Below are 25,575 nucleotides of genomic sequence, written 5' to 3' on the forward strand. Positions count from 1 at the left end.
GATCAAATGGAATAAAGTGTGAAAATACTTTAAAATGCAAGGTCTGAGTGCCACCTTTGAAAAAGAATCCATTTTTATGACTTTCACATCACCACTAATTATGGAAAGAATAAGCAAAACCAAACTATTTACTAGAGAAAAACGCAATGCCATAAAGAAGCAAAATTAGTTTCGAAAGAAAAAGGTTGAAAACTTCTTAAATCATAAGCAATGTTCCATACATACTTTCATTTTCAGAATATCACTTTGTGCTTTTTCTTTCTTCCCATGACTCTTCCTGCAGTTACACATTATTTAATGTCAATTCAAACTCTGGGAAGCAACTGAGCAAGGATCAGTGGACGACTGGGTTTTCTTGCTGGTAATCCTAAACTGTGCAGATATAGTGCTGAATGACCTGGTCAATAACCTTTAAAACAAATGGTCGCTGCATGCTTGAGGACAGACGTCTTCCCCTAGTACCATCAGGGCTCTCCTGAAATGTCACAGATGGTGACATTTTGTGGTCCAGGGTGCAAAAGGCTTGTGCAGTCAGAGGGCAGCCTGAGTGGCATGGCAGCACTTTCGGGTATGCCTAAAGGCAGGGCATTTGTTTGAACGTCACAGCTTATCACCTGAAGGGTTGACCTGCAGAAGTCAAGCCTGCCTTGAGAATATTAATTTAACCGCTTATTTTCTAAATTCCTTTGGTGGTGGTGTTGGTGCCAGTGTGGTTGAAATTAGTGTCTTAGTGCTTATTGACTGGCACTAAGGGCATGTGTATTTCACAGAAAATCTGCGCTATGAGAGCTGAATGCCTTAGCTTTGCACATGAGCAGCAAACCTCTCTCTCTCTTACTTCTCTGTTTTTAAAATTTGAAGTAGGATCTTATTTTTAGATTCTGTTTTTGAGAGGAAAGGATTATAGGTTGCTGTTGATTCACTCTCATTTTTTGATGAGAGAGACTATAACCTTACCTCTTCTCCAGGAATAGGAGGCTCAAGGGGTTCCTTTCACTGTATCTGGCAAGTTTCCCCTTCATCTCTATCCTTCGTGAAAGGAAGTGGTACGAGGGAGATCAGAAGTCTTTTCTGAACTTACTTTTCATGAGGTTCTCATGCGAAATTTTCCCTCCATTAATTAGTTGAGTGATCTGCAGAGATCGTTACGTATTGTGGGGCAGGCAAATCACACCCAGAATTTTACTTCAAGTCGTTTTGTCCGTGGTATGGCCAGAAGAGAGCTGAGCTTGTAATCAACACACCTAAGTCAAATACTACCTTGCTCAAGCCTGACTTTCCCTCCAAGATGAGTGATTGGACTGCCCCTCCTCTGAGGTCTGTGACTGCTCTGGCAGCCAGCCATGCTAACTTTCTGGTGCTTTGCTGGACCCTGCTCTCTGGACTCTGTCCTGTTGGGAAATTCTTACATGCCAGGCCCCTGTAAGCTGACCTCCTCCCATAGCTTGTGGAGCTGAGAGAGGGTTTCTGCCCTGTGGCTTGCTTCTGCTCTGCACTGCCTTCTTCCTAGTCCCTGCTTGCTGGCAGAGTCCAGCAATGCCGGTGGAGAACAGTTTACTGTAAGAAGCTCTGAATAATTTGGAATCAGACCTTTGAAATCTGATGTTTACCAAATCTTCTCTATGATAATAATCAAGAGGTAACAATATGGTATTTAGAAGAGGGTAGCTTGTCTCCTTTCGCTTTGAATATAACTTCTTCTTTTTTGTTTAACTGCTACTTGAGAGCACTAACATGGCTAGTATTTTTTCCTAACCTTAAGACATAGACCTAATTTAACAATATACATAGTCATATATATTACCAATATAAGGCTACTAATACTTTGCCATGTAAAAATCATTGTTTAGTATCTTAAAACTGAATTACTCAGTAATTTTTCTTTCTTTTTAAAATTATAGCCAGAATCTTCTAAAGGCTGTGAAAGTGCAGTGGATGAACTAAAGGGAATACTGGTAAGAATAGATTTCGGTTTATTGTTTAGCTAATGGGGAAATGAAAGGAGAGTATTTTAAAATCTGTTGTTTTGTGAGTTGTTTGTGGTGTGTTTTATTCCCATTTATAATTAGCCTCGTCTTTGGCCAGTTTGATTGTGCTTACAGACTGCTCTATCACATATGTTAATAATGTATCAAATAACACTGTGCTGTTTTTATTCTAAAAGAGTGGTTACACTTTCACCAAAGTCATGGTTTCCTGTTCTTGCCCTCCAATCCTGGCATCACAGCTTGAAGATGAAGTGTCTGGCCATATGTAAGGATCCGTACATGTTGATGAAAAACAGAAATACAATAGATGAATAATGCTTTACTTTGAAGCCTAAAAGGAGAATCCTAAATGTGAAGCTAAGCGCCTCCCCAAATATCTTTTTAACAGGGTCACAGTCTGCCTTTCCTCACAGTCGAAACAATTATTTGATGATAAATTGAGGAATAAAATAAGAGGCCCTTTTTTATGTTACTAATTTTATTTTCTGACGGTTGGAGAGCATGCTTTGTGTCCCTTTCTAGTCATATTTTTGCTTTTCAAACTGTGAGCTTTTGCCGTGGAATCAGCGGCTACTGCACTCTCCAGCAGTTGCTGTCAGAGACAGATGCCTCACTTAGAAAATGTTTCAGATACTAAGAGCTCTATTCTCAGATCCTGTTTCAGTCCCAATCCCAGTTATTATGCACAGTAAGTCAACAAACATGGGGGCGGAGGTACAGGACTGAATACTCGCATGTTTGTTGTTGCTGTGCTAATTATGCATTGCATGTAGACATCCACATAATTGTGGTAAACAGGATTATTTTCATCAAGCATGTCTTTAAACAGTAGACTTAACCCAGAATGGCTTAATTAGTTTGCTTTAGTTTTAAGTGAGTGGGATTAGCACTGAAGAGAGGTGTATCACTGGCTAACAGTGGTGGCCTACCTACAGAATAATGTATTAAAGCCATTGAAAAAGCGTGTGGTGATTATCTAATGGATTCTTTGATCAGAAAAGTCTGTTATTCAGTGTTCTATTGAGGAGAACTCCCTATGACAGTCTCTTTTGTTATGTTTGTGTTATAATGCTAATTCATATTCATAAAGATGTCCCCTGGGGCACGGTTCTGGTCAACAGTGAAAGCGTAGACTATACTGAGTTTGACTTTTTAAAAATTAGGTTAATTTTGAAAATCAGACATTTCTATGAGGTACATATGATAATATTTGATTAGCCAAGATATCCCATTCTCTGAGAATGCTGGATGGTAGCAAGTTTACTGAATTACAGCATTACTCTTAAATACCTTATTCACCATAATTTTGTGCCACTTCAAGGAGAGAAATTCGTGAAATAATTTATAAATTATAAAAAAGTTTAAGACATCTTTTTTAATGCAAATTGCCCCATCCTTCTTGCCTTGGATCTATCTTTAGATCTCACCGCCTTACCTGGCATTAATGTATCACTAGGAGTTACTACTCTGACGATATTATTTCTTTACCTTAAGTTTTTTTAAAAGTAGAACTCATGATTCTCTCCCCTACTCTTTGCCAAGTGGCAGTTCTCCTCTTCCCCCATAGAAGTTTCTTTGAGGGAGGATGGACTATTTGTAATTCCCTGTCACCTGGAGCCTATAAACCACACACATTCTTATAAAAAAGAGAAAAAGAAAGCTCCTAGCTCAACGTGCCAGACATTTGGGTCTTTGGTGGTGCTTGTTGCTGAAGTTCAGACTAGTTCGATTATTGAAGTTAGTACCCTGTAAAACACATGGTGCCAACCTCACAATCAAGGCATGTAAGAAACAATTAAGATGAACACAAAAAGCCTGCATTTTGTGTACTGAAAAACACAAGCACTGGTACCAGGAGTTGTCAAGAAACCAAGAAACACTGGGTTTGGTTCTATTGTGGAACAGAACCAGAAAGAAGCTCAGTGTGGGTTATTTTTTGATGAAATGGAATGTGACCCAAGTTGTAAGACTTAGTGATTTGGCCTTCTGCTAAGTTAGCCCACAGGTAGAAAACAAGTCTCTGGTTTGGGGGAGTTTCAAAGCCCTATTCTGTTTTCTGAGTTGAACAATTTTCAAGCCAGTTTTTAATGTCTCAGTATTGACTGACCTCCTTTTTCCAAACCTGCTTCCACTTAAGTTTTAAAGCTGGGTATTTTGTAGATAAAAATATGTATAGTCCATTTCTCATAGTCACAGAAGGTTTTGAGGTTTAGGAAATGAAACCTTTTGAGTCACCCCAGTTACTTAAAAAGCCACTCTAAGTGACAGTGGTGATTTCTGAAGAATAGATTGATACAAATCAAAATTCTCTTCTCAATTTCGGTTGGCTGTAAATCAAAGAACTAAAATCAACTTTTAAAAAATTATATGGGTCTTTTTCAGACATCTTCAGTTTTCCAAAATACCCAGAAGTTTTTGAATAGTTAATTTTGCCTGACAATTAGATTAGTCAGTATTATGAACATTTGACTAGCGTGGGGCCTAAGATTGTTAAATGATCACAGTGGTTTGAAGTAGGAAAAGAGTATTGGTTTCGGACTTGGGAAATCTAAGTGCTAGATCCAGCCCTATCAGTGACTTATTGTGGGACCACTCCCTAGACCCTGAGGCTCACTAAGTTTGAATTCTCTTTTCTATAAAGTGAAGGAATTATATGTACCACAGTTTCTCAGTTAATTTCTGATTCTCAAATTTTATGTTTCTAATATAAAGAGATAACTAAAATAGTCTTGGTATTTTATTAGCTGAGTTCTTCATCATTTCAGTTGAGAGTCATGCAGAAACCTTTCTTTCCTCCACAATTGCCCTTGTATTGAAAGTTTACTCATATATTAGCTGAAGCCACCACATCCATCAGTAAATGGAGAAAGAAGTTGGGGATTCAAGGGTTAGAACATGGAAAATGGATACCTTCAGTAATCAGGTATGATGAGAGAGTAGCTTACCACAGTCAAGAATTTGAGGAAATAATGCCATTATCCAAATAAAAAGCTAGAAAATATTGTGAAAGATACATTCATCAATAAAAGATATCCTTGAAAGGTATGTATGTATATACGAACACACACATTATAAGTTTTCCTTGAATTAAATCAAGCCATTGAGAAAAATTACACAGTGTCCTTGCTATTGAAACAATGTAGTAGTTTTACAACTTATTTTAGTAGTGATGACCTTATGTTTTTCAAATATCTGTTTACAAATGATAGAGATGGTAAGTTTTAAAAAATTATCAATACAAATGATATGGGAATAGTAGTTGTAGTACTTTTTTCAAATGTAAAGTGGCTATGGTTCTATTTTCTGTATCTTGTCAGTATCGGTCACACCTCACGGTGTGACTCTTCTACACGTAGAAGCATATCAGCAATGTTAAAGAAACAAACCAGATTTTAATGATAAAATAAGCCATTAAAGTGTTACATGTGATGTGATAGTCCTTTTAATGTATTTAATGAATTTTCACAATAAATGAAAAACAAAAAGAGATACTTCTAGGGGAAAAAATTGTATGCCTGATTAAAATATGAGCCTTATTTAAGTCTTCTGCAAACCAGTTGATTAGGCAGCTGACAGCAAAATAATATAATCTCCTAATCTTGTTACGTCAGTTTCTTCCCTGACAACGGGTTACTTTTCTATAACTTTAAGCAGTTGGGGATAAACTTCCCTAAACAAAATAACATAACCTCTGTTATATGAGATTTGTAGCCATTTGATTTTATAAGCACCTTTTTTTTTGTTTGTTTTATTTTATAGGCTAAAGAAGAAACAAGGGTTACCATTCTTAGCCACTAGAGTTCTTAGAACCCTTCAGGGAGTTGGCAGGCAGGGAGGGAGCGGGATCAAGGCAAGTCTTTAGTGAGTTCAGACATTACAGAGGCTGGGAAGGTTTTTAGCCTTGGTGGACAAAAGCTGCCTTTTGGCTCTGGCATGAAGTCTGGCAAGTTACACCAGACCTGAGGTTCTTATTTCCTCTGATCAAAAGATTATGGTTCTCCTGCCTTCCCCTCCCTCCACTGCCTCCCAAGTATGTGGCACAGTTGAGAAGGACCATTTCAAAGAAATAATGGGCATCTCTTAGGAAAGACTTGTTGATGTATTAAATCCTTATATATACTGAGAAATACGTCCCCCAGTGTTCTGTACAGACACTTGACTAGTAATGGAGATGGAAAACCATAGCTGTCACTCTGTAACATACTTCTCGGAGGAGCCAGAGCAGGGAAACATGGATCTTTCTCTGTCTTCTTGAAAGCCAGTATCAGTTTCAGCAGGAGTACAGATTTATAGCATCTCTTGTTTCCCTCAGTGTCTTCTGGGCCCTGAATAATACATTAACTGTCCCCTGTGTTAGGAATGTGGAGTTTAAGATGCCGACCCTTGCTTGCCTCTCTGTATGATTATAACTTTCCTTTCATACTGAAGTCAAGATGTGCTCAGTGCAGCCCTTCTTTGGGTCGGGCCCTGGAGAGCATTATGTGCCTCCTTTGACAGCTACGACGCCACGGACATCAGGTGTGCAGCCAGGGTCACCCTCTGAAGGATCAGTCACACATTTTTCAGTGCCGCTGTGATTTCAGTTTAGTAGCTTGTGGCTGCCATATAAACATATCCTTCTAAGGTGAGTTTAATATATCAATTCTCTTCTCCACCCAGTCAACACACATTAGTCTTAATCGTCGATATGCAGGTACCTTCCCACTGATGAATTTCACACAGTCACCTCTTCCAGAAGGGTTCTTGTACTGTTCTTCCGAAACAAAAGCTAGTATTTACACCATCAGTAGCATCTTCTTAAATGATCCAACACTCTGTCTTGTTGAAAATGTGCGCATTTAAAAAATATTAATATATAGCAAATTCATTTTGTTTCATAATTCCATTCAAATTCTGGTAATGTGTTCATGGTTTGATTCTTATATTCTTTTGTATATTGTATTAAGACATTAACCTTTTTGTTTTTGTTTTGTTTTCACTTTAGGGGACACTTAACAAATCCACTAGTTCAAGAAGCTTAAAATCCCTTGACCCTGAAAACAGTGAAACTGAGTTAGAAAGGATTTTGCGTCGCAGAAAGGTGACAGCAGAAGCAGATAGCAGTAGTAAGCCGGTTTGAATTCTCCACGGTCCTTCTCTTCATCTCTGAAACATCTTCTTCTAAGTCTCTTTTAACATGAAACAAGCTTTTAAAAATTATTATTAAAATATTTATTTTTAATATGAGTGAGAAGTATGGGATGGGTAAAGATATTTATGGATATCTCATAAGAACTCTTAGATATTTTTATTTATTGGTATGTTTATTTATTTGTAGGTAACCAGGCATTTATAGATCTGCTTTGTTTAATGCAAGATGCCCTTGTGTAAAGACATTCAGGAAGAGTTTTGGCAACAATATAGCATCAAATACAGGCTCTGGAGCCAGACCGCCCAAGTTGGAGTCCTAGTTCTCTTGTATACTAGCTGGTTGCCCTTAAGCAAATTACTCAACCTCTTTGTGCCTCAGTTTCTTCATCTATAAAATGAGAATAATAAAAGCACTGCTTCATAGGATTATTCTAAAGATTAAGTCAATATGTGAAAAATGCTTAGCAATGTGCATGGCACGAAATAAGCAGACAATAATTAGTAGTTGCAGTAGAAATTACACATCAGTTACAAATGCAAGAAAATCATCCTTACTCTTCGTATCCCTTTAGCTTAATGTGCCTACTTGTGAACTGAGTGACTGGGAAATTCCAGCTCTGTCATCGACGATAATGTACCTACCATCTGAGCAAATCTTGAGCTCACAGTTTGTATTTGTGTGACATTAGGTCTGTATTAGGCCTCAAAATATTTCCCAGAACTGTGCGTGTCTTCAGTGGTTTCATCAGCTCGGTCATGGGAATTAATGGAAACCTTTATGAGATTTCCCCTTGTGGCCAGGTAGGAGGCCGGCTTCAAAAAACTACCTTAAAGTAAAATTAATCAGCAGCCACAGCTAATGGGCTGAGGCTTCTAGATTGAGTTCAGTCAGCTTCAAGTAGTCTATCATAACAGTTTAAATCTGGAAAATACTGAGTCACAGTGACCAAATTTAAGTAGCTAGAATATTAAAGATGGATTTTTGAACATCAAGTTCTAATGTTCAGAGAGAGATTTACTCAGACAATTGAGTAAATTGATTCCTCGAACCCAGAGTGGTTTAATACCAACCAAACTTCTGTTATAAAAAGAGGAAACTTTTGTTTTCTTTAAAAAAAAAAAATCAACCATTCAGTTTTTAGGTTGGTTTGGAGGTTCTATTATTAAAATCTGACAAAGATTCTCCCCCCTACTGTGCCCCCCAAAACAACTACCTCAGGAAAATTAAGGGGGTGCCACAGCATTTTTTTTCTTAGGATGGCTTTGCGAGCATTATGCAGCCTCCACGTAACATATAATCGTTATTCATTTTGTGACTTAATCAGTGCTTGAGTCATCCTTTTCATCATTTCAGCCTTAAAGTGCTCATGTAAACATTGCTATTTTTAAGGACTTTGTTGAAGTGCCATTTTAGTGCTCTGTCGTTCACATTTTGTGTTTTGCCACTGGCTTTTTTGTTCCTCCAGAAACATTCTTACTTCACTCACAAATTTGGTCAAAATGTGCAACACTTACATTTCAGAGTTAGTTTTCAATGGAAGAAGTGAGCAAAGGTTTTTATTTCAGTTAATACGGAAATTTGAATATTTCAGAGTACAGAAAGGAACACATTTCGTGTACATGGTGGGAATCTTTCATTTTATGTATTATATTCCACCAATATACAAATACTTGTATTATTTTAGGGCAGTTAGAGTAGAAAATGCATATTCAGTAGAACCGTTAATAAATGAATAGAAAAATGAGAACTCATTGGTGAGGTAGAGAGCAAATACACGCTAAGAGAGTGACTTGTAATTGAGTAAAAATTTCCTTTGAGTTTCCTAATAGCCAAAGCAAAAGACAAAAAAAAGGAAGGAAACAAACTTACAAACTCTTATCATCTAAAAAAGAAATCATACCATTTTTTAGGTGGTGAAAACATTTTTCTATTATCAAACTAGAGGTGGCTTTTACCATGTAAGTATTTTTACAAAGGCTGTGGAGCGACAAATAAAAATTCCAGGGGGGAACCTAAGGAAGAAAGTAAAGCCGCAGAGCTGCATGGGGGGAGTCAGGTGACAGAGGTGAGGAGTTGGATAGGTTGGTGTCTCAGGTACTTGAATCTCTGGGGTGGTTTTCTTCTGCCCGCAAAGGCTTATGGGAAGGTAAATGTGAGGTCACCAGTAGAGAAAGGAAACGTCAGAAGAGAGACAGCCTGAGAGTTTGCAGAGCTAAGATCTCAGGTTAATGGTCATCTTCCCCAGGGACAAAGGATGTTGTACCCTTTTCCTTAGGATTTTTCTTATGCATCTAACTGATGCTCCCTTGTTTTACCTAGCCTTGTGGCCTACCAAACTAACATTTCAAAGAGCGGCAAGTGCCTCTTAGAGAACATTGGGCGGCTTAAACAGGATACAGTAATAATAATCTTAAACAGTGTACATTTTAAAAAATGTCTCTTTGTACACAAGAAAAATAGAGCTGTAGCTTAGCTCACTACTCTCCTTCCTTTTTGCAGAAAATGTGTTGGTATATTCAGAAGCAGATCTTTCTTACAAGGACAGGTTGTTTAAAGCTACCTAGTGTTGTAGTCAATGCTTATCCAAGGGCAGAATAGAGCTGATCAGAAGCAAATCTTGAATTCAACTTCGTATTTATATTTTCAGGAACTCTAATATTAATTGATCTTTGTGTTCTGCCGTTCTCTCTTAACTGCCACAGCTCCATGCAACATGAGGCTTGACATAGCTGGGAGGAAAAGGCCTTTTTTTTTTTTTTTTTTTTTTTTTTTTTCCCCCTCTGAGACGAAGTCTTTCTCTGTCACCCAGGCTGGAGTGCAGTGGCGTGATCTCGGCTCACTGCAACCTCTGCCTCCCGAGTTCAAGCGATTCTTTTGCCTCAGCCTCCCATGTAGCTGGGATTATAGGCGCCCACCATCACACCCAGCTGATTTTTGTATTTTTAGTAGAGACAGGGTTTCACCATGTTGGCCAGCTTGGTCTCTGACTCCTGACCTCAGGCGATCTGCCCGCCTCAGCCTCCCAAAGTGCTGGGATTGCAGCATGAACCACCACGCCCAGCCAGAAAAGGCCCTTTAAATCAAAATATCCAATAATGTCCAAACTTGTCTGCCTAGAGAGTATAGGTGAATTAAATAGGGAAGATAGAAACTAATGCTTTGTAAACTGGGGCTTCCACTAGAACAGAGAGGTCCTGTGTCACCTGTATAGAGCAAGGCTCAGAGAGGTGTCCAACAGAATGGGTTCACAAGTTTTTAGTCTCTCTTAGGTAGGTTTTTCAAATTAGACCTTCATTTTTAGAGTTGATATGTTACACTGTTATATTGAATACATCAGGCACATTAAATCCAAATGTAAGAATAGCATTCCAGAGCTTAATACCAATAGTCAGGGATTAGCTAGCATTTTGGATTATACCCACTAGTACTTTCCATCTTAAGATGATCTGACATTTGTTAGGGATAGACACCCAAGAGACACCCAAGTTTTGTGCTTTTCTTACTGGCACATTTCAAGGTTATCCTCTCACTTTATTTCTAGAAATAGTCATTTAATTTGCATATTTGTGACTTATGTCATAAATCTCTTTGTTTTAAAAACATTTTCCTTCTGAAGTTTCAAGAAGTACTTACTAGAATCATGCTTTGAGGAAAGCTGACTAGGATAGAATCTTTCCACCTAAAATTAGGGACTGGCTTCAATGCCCAGAATTTTTAGATTGATATGCCAATAATTCCAGTAACATGTTTTATTACTGTTTTTAAATCCTGTCCTAAAGAGCAGAAAAGTCCAAAAGGTAAATAGCCAAACTCTTTCCCACTTAATTTTTATAATTTTGTGTCTGTGTTTTAAGAGGAAATAAATCCACTTACTTCTCATTCACATTAAAATGAAAATGTTCATAAAAGCTGTTTAATGCTCAAGAAGCCTTCATGAGCCTTTTAGAAAGAGCCTTTTGACATTGTTCTGTTTTCTGTTTAAAATGCAGAGCTGAGTTTTGGGAAGAATTAACTCTTGAGAGGCGAAATGGTTCAAGTAGGGCTGTCAGAAAGCCATACTCTATGAGAGGAAAAGACTTTTCACAATTCCACGATTACTAAGGAACCTGGTCAGTGAGGGAATTGTGGCCTGGGATTTTGTGTTTTCTTAAAGGTTTGTGCGCAATTTCTCAGCGTGGTCCTGATAGATTGAAACGTAGTAGTACCACCAAAGCAGAGCAGATTTCCAACAAGAACCTTTTCCAGCATGCTCTTGAAATTTTAACAAACGTGGCCTTTTCACTTCTTGAGGGATTTTCAGCTAATCTGTTTTTCAGTACCATATTAATAAGCATCATACAGAATTATTAAACTTGAGGTATGTGTTTGGTTTTAAGGTCCAACTGGGATATTAGCAACCTCAGAGTCCAAATCCATGCCAGTGTTGGGTTCTGTATCCAGTGTAACAAAAACAGCCTTGAACAAGAAAACTCTGGAGGCAGAATTCAACAGCCCGTCCCCCCCCAACACCTGAGCCAGGTGAAGGGCCCCGTAAATTGGAAGGATGCACAAGTTCCAAGGTTACGTTTCAGTAAGTAACGATGCTCTTTACTAAGTGGTATATAGAAGAATCTGTAAATGACTAACTTGTGTGTTTCTTTGATTTGTTTCTCTTTAGAGAGATTTTGATTTGGCTCGCCAATAAATTCTCTTCTTCTTTTCATTTGATGGGCCAGCTTTTCATTCTAGGCTCCTAGCTAAGAGATCTCATTCAGATCTAAAGCAAGTACCATGTACAAAGAGAATTACTTCCCCTAAACTGGTTTGGTAATCAGGTTCTTCTACACAAAGAATTGATCTGGATGATACAGACTCTGCAGCAGGAGACACTTAATCAGTCTTCCAAGATTAAATACATAGATCATCCCTCTTAATGGATGAGCAGCCCAAGAAGATACTAGATCTTTCAGAGGCTACTTAGAAGGGCACGCTTTTACAACCGTCTTTTCTAGTCTTCAGTTAAAGATGTGCCTAATATTGCTCTATCCTGAAAATGAAAACATACGATGTAAAGAGTTATCTGTATAGACTTGCTTCAGAGTGGCACTTTGATTGTCAAAGAGTTAATCCTGCTATTGAATGCGTTTCAGACAGATCTAGTGGAGGATCAATTTGTTTTATAACAATGGCAGCTCTTTCTGAAATTAGTCTACAGTTTTGCTTTAGTTCTCTTGCCAGGATGTCAGCTAGTTTGTCACTTAAAGAAAAGGAAGAGGTGAGACAAATCAGATCAGCCAAATATTGTAATCATGGTTAATTAAACCTCTGATTTCCTGTCCTATCAAGAGAGAAAGAACCCCTTTTTTGTAACTCTAGCTGTCTTAGCTTAAAAGGTGAAACCTGGACAAATGAAGTTGAAATTCAATTTGGATCTATTTTTGCCCACTGATATTTTCTTCCTGTCTTGCATTCTCTCATTGCTACTATTAACTTTTTTTTCTCTTCTGGAATGAATGGCCTTCTTTGCTGATTTACAGTTTTATCTAATTTCACTGTGTTTAAAAGCACATTTTCTCCTGTAGTCATGTGTTTCCTTTCTTTTGACTAGAGTCATTTGAACAGTTCTAACAGAAAGATGATCTATATTCATTCTTCATCTTTCCTATTAAATTTGTTTAACACCTAATTTGACATCAACAATCTGGCTACATTTGAACCAATATCCCGACACAAAAGCAATTTGGCTGAGACAAGTTAGTTTCTGATAAATGCTTCAGTGTGTGTGTATAGATTTTTTTCCTTTACCATTTTACACAGATAATCTGAATCAGAAAATACTGCAACTCCTTCTTCCTTTTGTCTGCCTTTTGTTCTCCAAAAGTAAGTGGAAATTACATTTCCAAGAAAGGAAATGAAATAATTGCAGGCCCAAGGTCTGCAAAATGTGTGTTGAATTGACAGTGAAAAGGATCCATGTGTTGACAGACACAGTTGTTAGATGCCATAAAGGCGGATGTGAAGCTCAATTTATTTCTCATCTTGCTTGTTCAATGACTGCTTAAGAGACACATTCCAATTTAATTTATCTACTTAAAGCTCTAATACAAATACTGTGGACTGCTGTATTAACTTTTAAACTTTGTAACCTAATGCTCGATTATTTGGCTCTTGACATTCTTTAGCTAAATAAAATAACTGATGCTGTGTATTTTCATATTGACAGTAATTTATCAAATAAGAGCAACTTTCTGGAAAAATCTGTTTCTTAAGTATAATTAGACTATCCAGATTGAATCTGAGAATTCTGTGTATGTATAGGGTAATTATTTACCCAGACAGGCACACTTCATTCGTTTATGTTTAAACCTTTTAATGACTAAAAGAAGTTTAATTTAATGTAGTTACATGTAAGCTTTAACAGTTTGTATCATTTGTCAGAATCCCCTGAAACTGGCCTAGCTTCCAGGAATGAGAAGGGTTATTTTCAGTGCTGTTTCTGGCTGGCTTTGACTAATAAGTACTCTATTATACTAACCACATTGTCTTACTTTATAGACTTGGCCTGTCAAAGCACTTTGAAGTCGGGTCAGCAATTCATAAGTAAAATATTTCCTTTGCTTTTAAAAACTGTCTTTGCATTCTAGTAGTTACACTTCTGTTTCGATCTGTGGCAACACCACCGTTAGTGTTTCAGGTGAGTGGCGCTATTGGCTTTTGACCTGAATCAAGGTCAAGGGAGGATGCCAATGACAGTTGGCTCTAATACAGACATTACTGCCCCAACATATGTATGCATGTGTGCTCTCTCTCTCTCTCTCTCTCTCTCACACACACACACACACACACACACACACACACACACACACACCAGCCCCAGCCACTGTAACTTCCCTTCCCCCTCCCCTTTGGCCTCTTTGTCCCAGTACCACTTCACTCTAGGCCCTTTGCTGCCTGTCGTGGTCTTCTCTAAGAGCTGCATGGCTTACTCCCTCGCCTCCATGGATGTGTTGCTCAAATGTTATCTTCTTAATGAGGCCTACCCTGGCCACCCTGTTCAAAATTGTAACTCCTCTTCCCTCAAGCTCTGATTCCCCCTTATCCTACCTCATTTCTCCCTAGAGCAGTTATCACCTTCTGACTTACTATATACTTTATTATATTTATTGTTTTATTTTTTTCTCTCCCCCACTGGAATGTAAGCTCCATGAGGGTAAGAATTTTTTCCTGTTTTGTCTATTGGTGTGTCTTACACACATGGAACGATTCCTGCCATATGGTAGGCTTTCAATAAATTCTTTTTGAATACATGAATGAATGAGCACATTTTCAGTATGACTAAAACAGTAGAATATCAACTACAATACTCAATCAGCATTCTCCCATTATTCGACAGTCACATAGGCACATGAGCTTGATATTAGAGGTTTTTGTTGGTTGGTGGTTTGATTGAATTATTTGGTTTTAACACATTTTTTAAATGCCTGGAAACCATTTATATTCAGCTCAGTCTTGCCTATCTTTTTTGCCATTGTACCTGCTCCAAATTAAGTTACCAGAGACAACAGAATACCCAGTTGTAAAAGAAAGATTCAGCTGTGCTCATTTGATTGGCCTCAGATGGGACAGGAAAGTTTTGAAAACTGCCAAGAAATGTTTTAAGTGTAAAGGTAGAGACAAAGATGTTTTCTGCGTAAGATCTTCACTTAACCAGAAAATTAAATAACATCACACTATACCTAGAAAGTTTTTTTTCTTTTAATAAATTCCTAAAATCAACATATGTACAGATTCCATATAATTGAGTAACTCCTCTCTGGTAAATTATACAGTCAAAGATATACTGATTTATTTCCTAGGGACCTATAAGAAGGCAAGAAACACTTTTAATGCTTAATTATAAGGATTAATTAAAATTAATGTTCTTGTCACCAACATACGCAAAGCAAGGGTTTTTTTTTTGTTTTGTTTTTAAGAAAAAAGAAGAAAAAGAAAGGAAAAGATAATCAGGGCTTGGGAAAGCCTAATTTATTCTGCTTCTATTTTAAGAATAGCTTCAAAATGTGTCCTGTTAATTATTTCTAATAAGTATATACCATCTAATCCTAGTATCTTAAATCTCACAGTGAATGTGAATGTTATGAATTCCAATTGGTTATAATTTAGATCAGAATTATGCTCATCATGTCCCTTTATGCTATAAGAGGTAAAGGGCTGGCCAGGCACATTAAGTGCAAACCTCATTTTTGCTTTCATGCTCTTTCTGTTGATTAAGATTAAATCTGATAATGTTAAAATATAGTAAGATATTTTATTCACTGATTCAGGCCAATGAATGGGTGGGAATCAAAGAGAGAAAATTCTAAATTATAGAATTTTTTTTTTTTTTTTGAGATATAGTCTTGCTGTCTCCCAGGCTGGAGTGCAATGGCATGATCTCGGCTCACTGCAACCTCAGCCACCCGAGTTCAAGCGATTCTCCTGCTCAGCCTTCCGAGTAGCTGGGATTACAGGCATCCGCCACCATGTCCAGCTAATTTTTGTAGTTTTGGTAGAGACAGGGTTTTACCATGTTGGTCAGGCTGATCTCGAACTCCTGACCTCAGGTGATCCACCCCCCTCGACCTCCCCAAAGTGCTGGAATTACAGGCGTCAGCCACCACGCCTGGCCTAAATTATAGAATTTTAAAAAGAAACTCTTTTACTTTCAGACAGCTATAGTACCTGGCAATAGAATAATTAAGTGTTGCCCAGGGTCAGAAAAACAGTGATTTGTATTTTAATCAATAAAAGCCTGTAGACAGGACAGGGAGTAACAAGGAAACAATGTAATTCATTTTCTAAGCCAGTGCCTGTCCACATATGCACAGGGTGGAAAGCAGCATCCAGTTATTTCCAAGACTCGAACTCTAAAGACAGAGTAGGGTTCAGATCCTGGGTCTGCTGTTTAGGTATTTGTGACCCTGGGAAAGTTATATAATCTATGACTGAATTTCCTGGTGTGTCAAGTGACGGTAGTAATGCCTGCCCTATAGGATTGTCAAGTAAATTAGATCATATAGGAAAAGCATTTCAATAAATTACTTTCCTATCTTATCTTATAATTATAATGCTGGGATAATGGATCATCAAGGACCAAAGCTAAGACACTAGACCCCCTGGGTTTCTGACTGGGCCAGATGACTTGAACAAGTCGTTTAACCTCTCTGTGTTTTGTTTTCTTTTTGTTGTGTTTCTTCTAATCTAAAATCGAGGCAAGTAGGTTATGTACTGTACAGAGTCCCTTTCAGCTTTCGAATCCCAGTAATTCCTAGCAAATGTGTTCACTTGGTAAAGCTGTTCACAGTTAGGATAAGGAGTAAGAGGCACATACTTCCTAGTTACGTGTCTCTCATTGTAGTTTTTATAGAAAAACACAAACCCAGAAATGTAAAATAATTAATTTTTAAAATACATCCTCAGAACTGACAAGTCTAAATCAAAATGACTGACTGTTATCTTTTAGAGTAGTACTCTCAGGGGTCAGCCCTTCACTATTGCCCCAAGTGCTTTTAGAGGTTAGAAGTACCTGATCACAAGCCAGGCATGGTGGCTTACACCTATAATCCCAGCACTTTGGGAAGTTGAGGCAGGCGGATCACTTGAGGTCAGGAGTTTGAGACCAGCTGGGCCAACATGGCAAAACCCTATCTCTACTAAAAATACAAAAATTAGTCGGGCGTGGTGGCACATGCCTGTAGTCCCAACTACTCGGGAGGCTGAGGCGGGAGAATGGTGTGAACCCGGGAGGCGGAGCTTGCAGTGAGCTGAGATCGCGCCACTGCACTCCAGCCTGGCGAGACTCCATCTCAAAAAAAGAAAAAGAAAAAGAAAAAGAAAATCCAGTATACGCCAGTGTGGGTCAGATTGCCTTCCATTTTAATCCTATGTGAGATATCTGAAACATGTTAACTCTTATCAACAGAATGCCTAAGTCTGATGTTCTTGGTTGATATAGGTATAATAAAGGAAAAAGCATGTTGGGGGGAAATGCCAAGAAACTTCCATTCTGTGTGTGTGTGTTTTAAGTTAATACTTCTATTACTCTTTATCAATGTATATTCATAATAAAATAATATCCGTCTAAGAGGAAATGTGCTGAAATTATAGTAGGCAGGATGTATATGTTAGTTATAGATGGAGGCTATCAGTAATGGAACCAGCTTCCAGTTTGGGGATGGAGGGTTTTGGAATTTGCTTTTGTGTTGTTGTCACTGTATTTCACTAACATATATTAAGCCAGGTGCTTTTGTGTATTATTTTAATTCTCCCAAACTTATAGATTGGATATTATCCCCATTTTACAGATGAGAAAACTGAGGCTCAGTGAGGTAAACAACTTGCCCAAAATTACACTTCTAGTTGACATTTAGTTCAAATTGCACTTGAACCTTTTAAACTTTATCTCCAAAGCCAGTGCTTTTTGAACTATGGTGTACTGCGTTTGGTGTCTTAAGAGCTTAAGGAAGGGGAAAGAAAAGAATGACCATAAGATTCCTTCTATAGGAGGTGATGATTCTGCAGTTAAGTTGCTTCATTGACCCTAAGATACTCACATCCCGTTCCTTAGACCGTACATACTTACAGGGAGTTTCATGTCTTCCTTTTCTCATTCTCTAAGGCTAACCTAAGCAATTTAAAGATCACTTGTCAAGGGAGGAAAGTAAAACAGAGTTCTGAAAAGGAGAGCCTATCTGAATTAGCAAAAAGTCTTAAAGAATAATTGGAAAGAAATTATTTCATTCTTTTTCATGCCAAATGTCCAATAAAGGGCCATGCTTCAAAATAAATTTTAGAAATTAGCCTGTCAGAATACCAGCCTTAAGCTACTTTAGTCTTCAGCATAAGTTCCATTTGCACATTTTTTTATTTTATTGAACATTTTAACCATGCTGAGAAATAGTTTTTTCCCAGAAGTCAGATACCTTGAAAATTTCTGACCGTAATCATTGAATTAGAAAGATGCTTTTACTAAATGATAGTATGATAATATAAAGGTGAATCACTGTCCGTGAATCTAGTTTAAAAATATACATTCTAAAGCCCCAAATACATTTTATGATTGTATCCACTTTATTCTATACCTTTTTGAGAGAGCTTCATGTTTGGTCAATTACTGGTTAACTCCTTTGAGTTTGTGTTTATCCATTGGTCATTATGTTTTAGGACATTTTTATTATAAAGACAGCCAGGACACGTGGGCCTTCAGTATGGAGAAGGAGGTGAGCAGATCTTAAAATGTGTCTGCATCACAGTCAGGCAGAGGCTTAAGAGTATCATGTTTTCTTGCCATCTTGCTTTTCTCCTGAAACCATCTTATCTGAAAGTGGCCCTGCTTGTCTGAATTAAGCTTTTTCATCCATATTCACACTTTTTCAATGAATTACTTTCAGGAAGGTGGATATCCTACTAACAGTTGCAATTAGACAAGGTAGTCAGCCTCAAAGATGATTTTTCATTTTATCTAGTTACTTCTATAAAATCTTACTTCAAAAGGGAGAGCCCCTTTGCAAGGGAACTCCTGTTCCATTTTAACAGTGTGGTTTGCAGTGCTTTCATAGCTGTGTCATCTTGGTCATTCTCAAAGATCCTTTTAAGCCACAATTAATTGCCAGAGACTTTTCAAGTTAACATTTTTCTAATTTATCATGCTTCTCTTCACCCCAGGTCCCCTCCAAACTGTAAGCTTTATCAAGCTCTTTTAAATTTCCTTTGTAACTGCCAGACAGGCAGTTAGTTCGCTTTTTCGTTTGGGGGAGTCAAAAGAGGTTACATGCTGCCCTAGAAGAATTTAAAAAACAAAAACCCATGTAGCAATTATAAGACTTCAATTTCAATAGAAAATTGTTCATTTCCAGTGAAACCATTTTTATTTTAATTTGCATTTAATTTCTATGTCTGTGGTATCTCTAAATACATGTGACTTTTGGCCCCACACAGATTTATTTTTGTAAGAGTTCATCTTGTTTGGGCCATTAACTGATACCAAAGGGTAGTTGATAAAAGATAAATTTTAGATGTCTCTTGGTTGGTGTGACCAGTCAAACATTTCCATGAAAGAAAAAAAAATCTAATTGCCTTTCAGGTTTTGAATTAAAAGTAAGATTGATTTTTATCATTGTTTGACCTCTAACTGGTCTCTTCATTCAGTATTTCTAATGTGATACTAATGTAGAAAAATGAAATAGGAAGGTACAGCTTTTTAATTTACTGGAGCTAGATGATCTGAGCTATTTTATTTTATTTTGTTTACTTTCTGTAATCCTATGAAAGAGTATGAGCTTTTGAAATACATTAGCAAATAAAAATTGAGATTCTTAACCTACTTTAGGGAAACTTGGCATAAAATTATTCTCTCAAACTAATTATCTCAGCTGGAAATTAATTTAATTGGCCATATAACCATTCCTTAAGAGAGGTTTGGGGTCATGTTTTGTTCAAATGGAGACTGGGAAAGTTCTTTCAGTCCTGGGATGGAAAGCAGCAGTGGATTTTCTTCCTGGTTGATACTCCCACCCCCACCGTTTCCTCATAACCTCCGCTTCTCCGCTTTCTTTCTTTCTCTTTTGTGTGTGTGCGTGCGTTTGTGCGTATGTGTGTGTGTGCGCGCGTGTATGCGTGCGCACATGAGCGCCCATCAGGGAGGGGGAGGGAGGGTGCCTTCCCTGTACTTAGTAAACATTTGTTTCTGAGAAGAGACTACCAGCTAGCAGAATGAACTGCATGGACGTTACTGCTTAATCTGATGCTCTTATACAATTAAAGGATTTGCTCTGCTCTCAACTGTAATCTTAGTACTGCTGAATTGTGTACTGACACTGCAGGAAACAGCTCTGTTCAGCAAAGTGCTGCTACAAAGGTTCTCCATGTGCGCCTGTACATGGACAATTAAGTTTTAACAACAAAATTAGCAGAACAACTGGATGTTCTGGAAGTTGAGATCCCTTCACTTCATTTTTTTTACCTCCCCCCGCTGCCAAGGAGTTATCCTGTGGACTGCCCGAAAGATCCGCCTGTCAGGATTGTCTTACAAGTGTTCTGAGTTGCTGTGCAAACAGCAACTTCCTCCAGATTAATTGTTGAGGATGTATTACACCTAGTGTAAAAATGACTGTTAAACTGCTGTTGAGTAAATCTCAAAATTACTGTTAAAATGCTGCTGAGTAATTCTCAATTTTCTCAAAGAATTAATTGCCTTCTAACATTTGCTTCCAGTTGCAAGCACCTATGATTTTTAAGAGACTTTGTATAAAATATATCATTTCTGCATAGAGAACCAAATTGCTTTTGGTACATTGTGGTTTTCTTAACCATTTTTCAATAGTCTCTACAGTGTTTATGTTTCCTTTTATTTGTGTATAGTGGAGTAGAGGGGAGGTTTTTTATTCAAATAGAAGAAGCTAAAGCTCAACTGCAATGTCAGATCTCAGAATAAACTGACCCAATTTCTGAAACCCAATAAACACATTTCATTTGTAATATTCTTTATTATATAGCTCTGTGAAAAGTAATTTATGATTTCTGATCTTAAAAGAGAGTTTTAAAAATACATAGTAAATAGAAAGAAAAACTATTACATTTAAAAAATATTTTCCTGAAAACATAGAATGAAAATGCAAGTATTTTGTGCATGGCAGCTGTTTTTAAGGAGCCAATGTTATATATGGTGAATTTTGTGGAAGACTTTATGTCTCTTAAAATATTTCTTGTAAATAATGTGGCTTTTATTAGCTGGAATCTGAGTGGATTTTCCATGATGACTTAATATTATGCAGAATTATAAAAAGCTATAAAACGAAGCCTAAGAAAAGGATCACCCACATTTCAGAATCTTTGGCTGAGCTGAAATCATAGTTCACGCATTGTCAGTGTTGCTTTTGCTGTGAGAATAGTTCAGATTCCTGAACCTCCTTGTGCCAGTGTATTTTAGATTCTGTAAATGTGTGCAGTCCAGCCTACACTAGAGGAATAGGATAATATTCCTACAAGGTACAAGGCTCCCTAGCATTGCATTGCGGTCTGGGAGGTAAGCTGTGTACTGGGATGCCTGTGCTGCAGTTACTCAGCTAAAAAAAAATATTGCTGAGCATAGACACAGATCTTTGCCCAGCCACTCTTACTTACGTTAAAAAGGAATTCTTGTTCATCTTGAGAGCAAATCAGCATATAGAGGCTGATGTCAGATTTTCAAACACAGTAGTATTCTGTTGTTTAACAATGTTAATAATTAAATCTACTTTTTCCACAAATAGAAGTGGACCCAAATTGACAAACTAATACATTCTTTGAGCTAAAATGAAGTTTTGAAAAAGTACTCAAAGCAAAAAAGAATTGAGCTTTGTTCTGCCTTTATTATATTTAAAAATACTGCTAGAATCGGTAGTAATATAGAAAGTTTCACCTTAGGTTTGAAACTTTATTTTGTGAAGTTTTGGATAAGTGTATTAAAATCTCCTGAAAAATAGGGTTTCCAAAAGAAACAATCAAAACTACCTCTGCTGTAATGCCACTACTGTTCACTGCAGTAACTGTATAAAGGGCTTGGAAAAAAATAAGAATCCTTATTTTTACACCAGAGAAAATATAAAAGCGACTTCCTCTTTGGAGTTTTTCCAGGAAACGACTTTATAAAGACAAATTTAAATCTTTCCGTTTTCTGTCCTTGAAGGTGGTAAATATGATTGCGGTTTTATCCATTTTTATTGTAAATGAGACAGAGTTCAGACCGTCCGGCTGTGCGTCATTTGTTGGATGGCTGCCACCGACTAATGCAGACATCCCACTGGGAGACCAGAGAAGAACTATACTTTGATTCACCAGATTGTGTTAAATAGTCCAGCTGTTGCGATTTGAAAGATAGTTACCTCAGAAGTGAAATAGAAATGAACTTGGCATTTATGCCTCAAACCATTTTTATACTGTTTGGCAATCAGCTTTTCAGAGGTAGCATTTTATAAAATAACTCTCACCGCTTAAAAGTTCATTCACTGTAATGTTCAAAATGTCCCACCTTTATATTATCAGTAAAATTAAGCTTGAGTGATATGCAGAATTTGCATGAAATAAGCATTTCCCCCTTCATTTCATGAGCTTTGATTGTATTCAATTGAGCTCAGAACCACGTCGATTAGGGCTCTTTTGGGCATTAGTTAATTTGAATTGCAGCCGAAATGTTAGCTAGAATGTTGTTGAATATAATTGGAACGTGGAAAGTTGATTTTGAAAGGAATTTCATTGAATGCAAACAATGATGTGCTTTTTAAAAATTAGAATGCTGCACTTTCGTCTCTTGTAACACAGTCTGAGAAATCACTGAGTCCCCGTATGAAGTTCAGTGTTGGCGTGGCCACTGCCATCGTTCTGATTCTTCTGGTACCAGTACAGTCTGGAGTCAGGTCTTTCTTTTTACTAGTAAGTTGCCCCACCTGCTCAGGCCCCATATTTGGGCTCTCTTGCAGTAGGAGCACAGTAGCTGCTTTCTAAAAGGTCACCCAAGTTGTACTTGGGCACCAGGCTTCATAGAGTGGCATAGATTGGTATATTTCTCCTGGCTTTTATTTTGCTTTTTGGTTTTTGGTTTTGTCTTGAAATAGCCTTTGAGTACACAGTCTAATATGACCCATGAAAAATATCTATATGAATGGATCATAAATGACTACCGGTATGTTATGGTAAGAAATGGGAGGCTGAGGCAGAAGAATGGTGTGAACCCGGGAGGCAGAGCTTGCAGTGAGCTGAGATCGCGCCACTGCACTCTAGCCTGGGCGACAGAGCGAGATTCCATCTCAAAAAAAAAAAAAGGCGGGGGTGCAGATATTGGACAGGAAATCAAGATTCCATTAGTTTAGTCCTGTATCTGCTGTTAACAAGTTGTATGCTGATTTAACCTCACTCTTCCCTGGCCGCTTCATCTGACAAATGAAGAGGTTAGACTAGCTCACCATGGTGATCCCTGTCTGCCCAAGTATCCCACGATTTTAGTTTCACTTTATAAGTGATACTTGTAAAATTTAAGTTTTTACTTGCAGATTTTGCGGCATGCAGGAGACAGGTTGCCATTACTTTTTATAAGTACAGACATTTAATTCTTTATTGTGGTCTTAGTCCTTAGATGTTGCATTAAAGTAGAAAACCTGAACAGAATGACAGTATATTACAACTCCTATTGAAGTGTTGCATTTGAGCTTCTGGGATTTCTCCCTTGGGGAGAAGCTTCATATTTTACCCTCTAGAACCTGCCACCATGACTACTAGAGTGAGAACCTGGGTTCTTGGCACCATCACTGATGCGGCTCTGTGGCCCTTCCCATACAATAGGAATGAAGGTAGAATGAGGCCTAGGAGAAGGAAAAGCCTTTCATTCCAGGAGCCTTGGGCAGCTGCCCGTGGGAGCCAGGAGTGAACCTAGTGATGTCAAGCCAGAAGGAGCTACAAACCACAGGGGAGAAATTAAAAAGGAGGGATAGCTTGAAGGGGTAGACTTTTTATTTATAGATCTGGAAGATGGAGATGGAAACAGGGATTCAGAAAGAATGAAATCGGTAAACATGCCAAAAAGTAGCCTGTAGCCTCCTGTTTCTAGGAGAAGATGCCTTTGAGAAACAGCATGCTGTCATAGAAGAGGCAGAAACACGGAGACAGGAACTTCTGACTCTTGTTCTGAGTCTGCCACTGATGAGCCGTGTGGCAGACTCAGAACAAGAGTTCAAGCCCCATCATCCTCATCTGTAAAAGGACAGGTCAGACTAGACGATTGCCCTGGTCCCTTTCCACCTTCCATTGGGATTCTAAGGCAGTGGTCATTATCCTTGAGAAACCAGTCACTCTCCCTCCATGCCTAGCTTCAGAAAATGCCCACTGCACCTATTTCAGTGATAACAAAGGGGTTCTCAAATTGTAGCCTATTTAAGTGACTTAATAATAGATTAATCTGCAGTCAAGAAGCTTGCTTCAGGGCAGGGAAATCATTCTTTGGACTGAGACAATTCTAGGACCATTTCAGCCTGACAATACTAAGTTTATGAGTTTTCAGTTCAATCAACATCCATGCATTGCTGCTGTGGAGCCCAGAGAGCACTTCCCGGAAATGTTTAGCCCTGAGCTGATGAAGAAAGCTTTTTCTAGGATCTGTGCACCACCCCTTCACCTGCAGACACACACGAGCATGGAAACATCCATGGTAGTTCTACAGAAGTGATGAAGGTTAGTACGGGTTGATGGAAGTTGCTCACCTAGAATGAGAGAAATACTACCTCCTTTGCATGCTGAAAGCAGATTGGCTGGCTTATGTAAGAGTGGGCCCAGGCCCAAGATGGTGAAGCCATCATACTGGTGACTCGACCTGCAGACTTGGATGGGACTTTCCCTGGAACCTTAGCTGGGCTGCAACTTTATTTCCTAGAATCCCCTCACTCATTTGTTTTCAGTTTAGAATTGCCCACAGATAAATCTGCATGAGATTTAGAAGGCAGAAGTGAAGTAGTTGTCTTAAAAAAAACTTTTTTTAACCCTCGGAAAGTCCGTGTAGGGCAGGCTCTGTTATAGCTCGTGCATGACATTCCTGATGTCCTGACTCACCTAACTGGCACGTGGCAGTGACTGGCCCACAGTTTCTTCAGCTCCCCACATTTCCTCCTCCAGCTTTTCCAAATCCTGGGACAGGTGTATGTGCAGCTCCTTGGGGAAGGCTCCTGCTTATCCTGCATATTGTCTTGCATCATCAAGATTGGTGCTTGTGAGACATAGATAGGTATAGCTCTAGTTTGTCCTCAGTCTCTGTCACTTTACAGCCACTTTCCCTCCCAACTGTCAGAACAGCTGACTGCAGGCCCAGTGTCAGACGCAGAGGCAGCAGATTACCTAGACTACATGACTAGTGCCTTCCACTCCCTAAGGTCTAATTCCTCTGATCAATCCTTAGTACTGCTCAGAGTTGTTCTGCTTCTCCGATTACAGGCTTTTACATATTGTGTGGGTCAGAGACAGTCAAAACAGGTACCACTGGAGGAACTACAGCGCATTCTGATTCCCAAAGCATAGCGGCAGATGTCTGGAGAAGTAGTTCCTTGGCCAAGGTAGATGGACAATGTCATGGTGCCATAATCAGGCCAAAATAAAGGAATCTGTCCTCACTGCAGCACAGCCTGTACCCAGGCTCCTGATTATTTTTGTTTTTACCACCTCCAAGGAAGACAGTGTTTGTCACTTAGGATGATGACCGAGCCACACATAGGTAATATAACCTGATAGCCAGAGGGAGTGGTTTTTAAACATTTGGACTGATCTTACAGTACTGGTCAGAAAGTGAAAAAAACCAGTGTGGTCTTTGGGTTTGAGGTTTTGTGCCCGTGACTGGATCATGCAGGTTACTTTCACTTAGTAATTGATCATTTGTTCTGTTGTTGTTTTTGCAAGAGAGACATCCAGACCTACTCACACCCA

General features: G+C 38.4%; 1 protein-coding gene across 1 annotated transcript in view; it reads left to right on the plus strand.

Annotated features, from left to right (window-relative positions):
- Positions 1-25,575, plus strand: part of SHTN1 (shootin 1) — a 120,142-nt gene that overhangs the window by 91,505 nt on the left and 3,062 nt on the right. Inside the window, 4 exon segments of the mRNA XM_003904303.5 lie at positions 1,902-1,955; positions 6,973-7,093; positions 11,496-11,617; positions 11,619-11,689. Of these exon segments, the coding sequence (XP_003904352.2) occupies positions 1,902-1,955; positions 6,973-7,093; positions 11,496-11,617; positions 11,619-11,689 (368 nt within the window).

The sequence above is a fragment of the Papio anubis genome, chromosome 11 (assembly GCF_008728515.1).
Source record: "Papio anubis isolate 15944 chromosome 11, Panubis1.0, whole genome shotgun sequence".
NCBI lineage: Eukaryota > Metazoa > Chordata > Mammalia > Primates > Cercopithecidae > Papio > Papio anubis.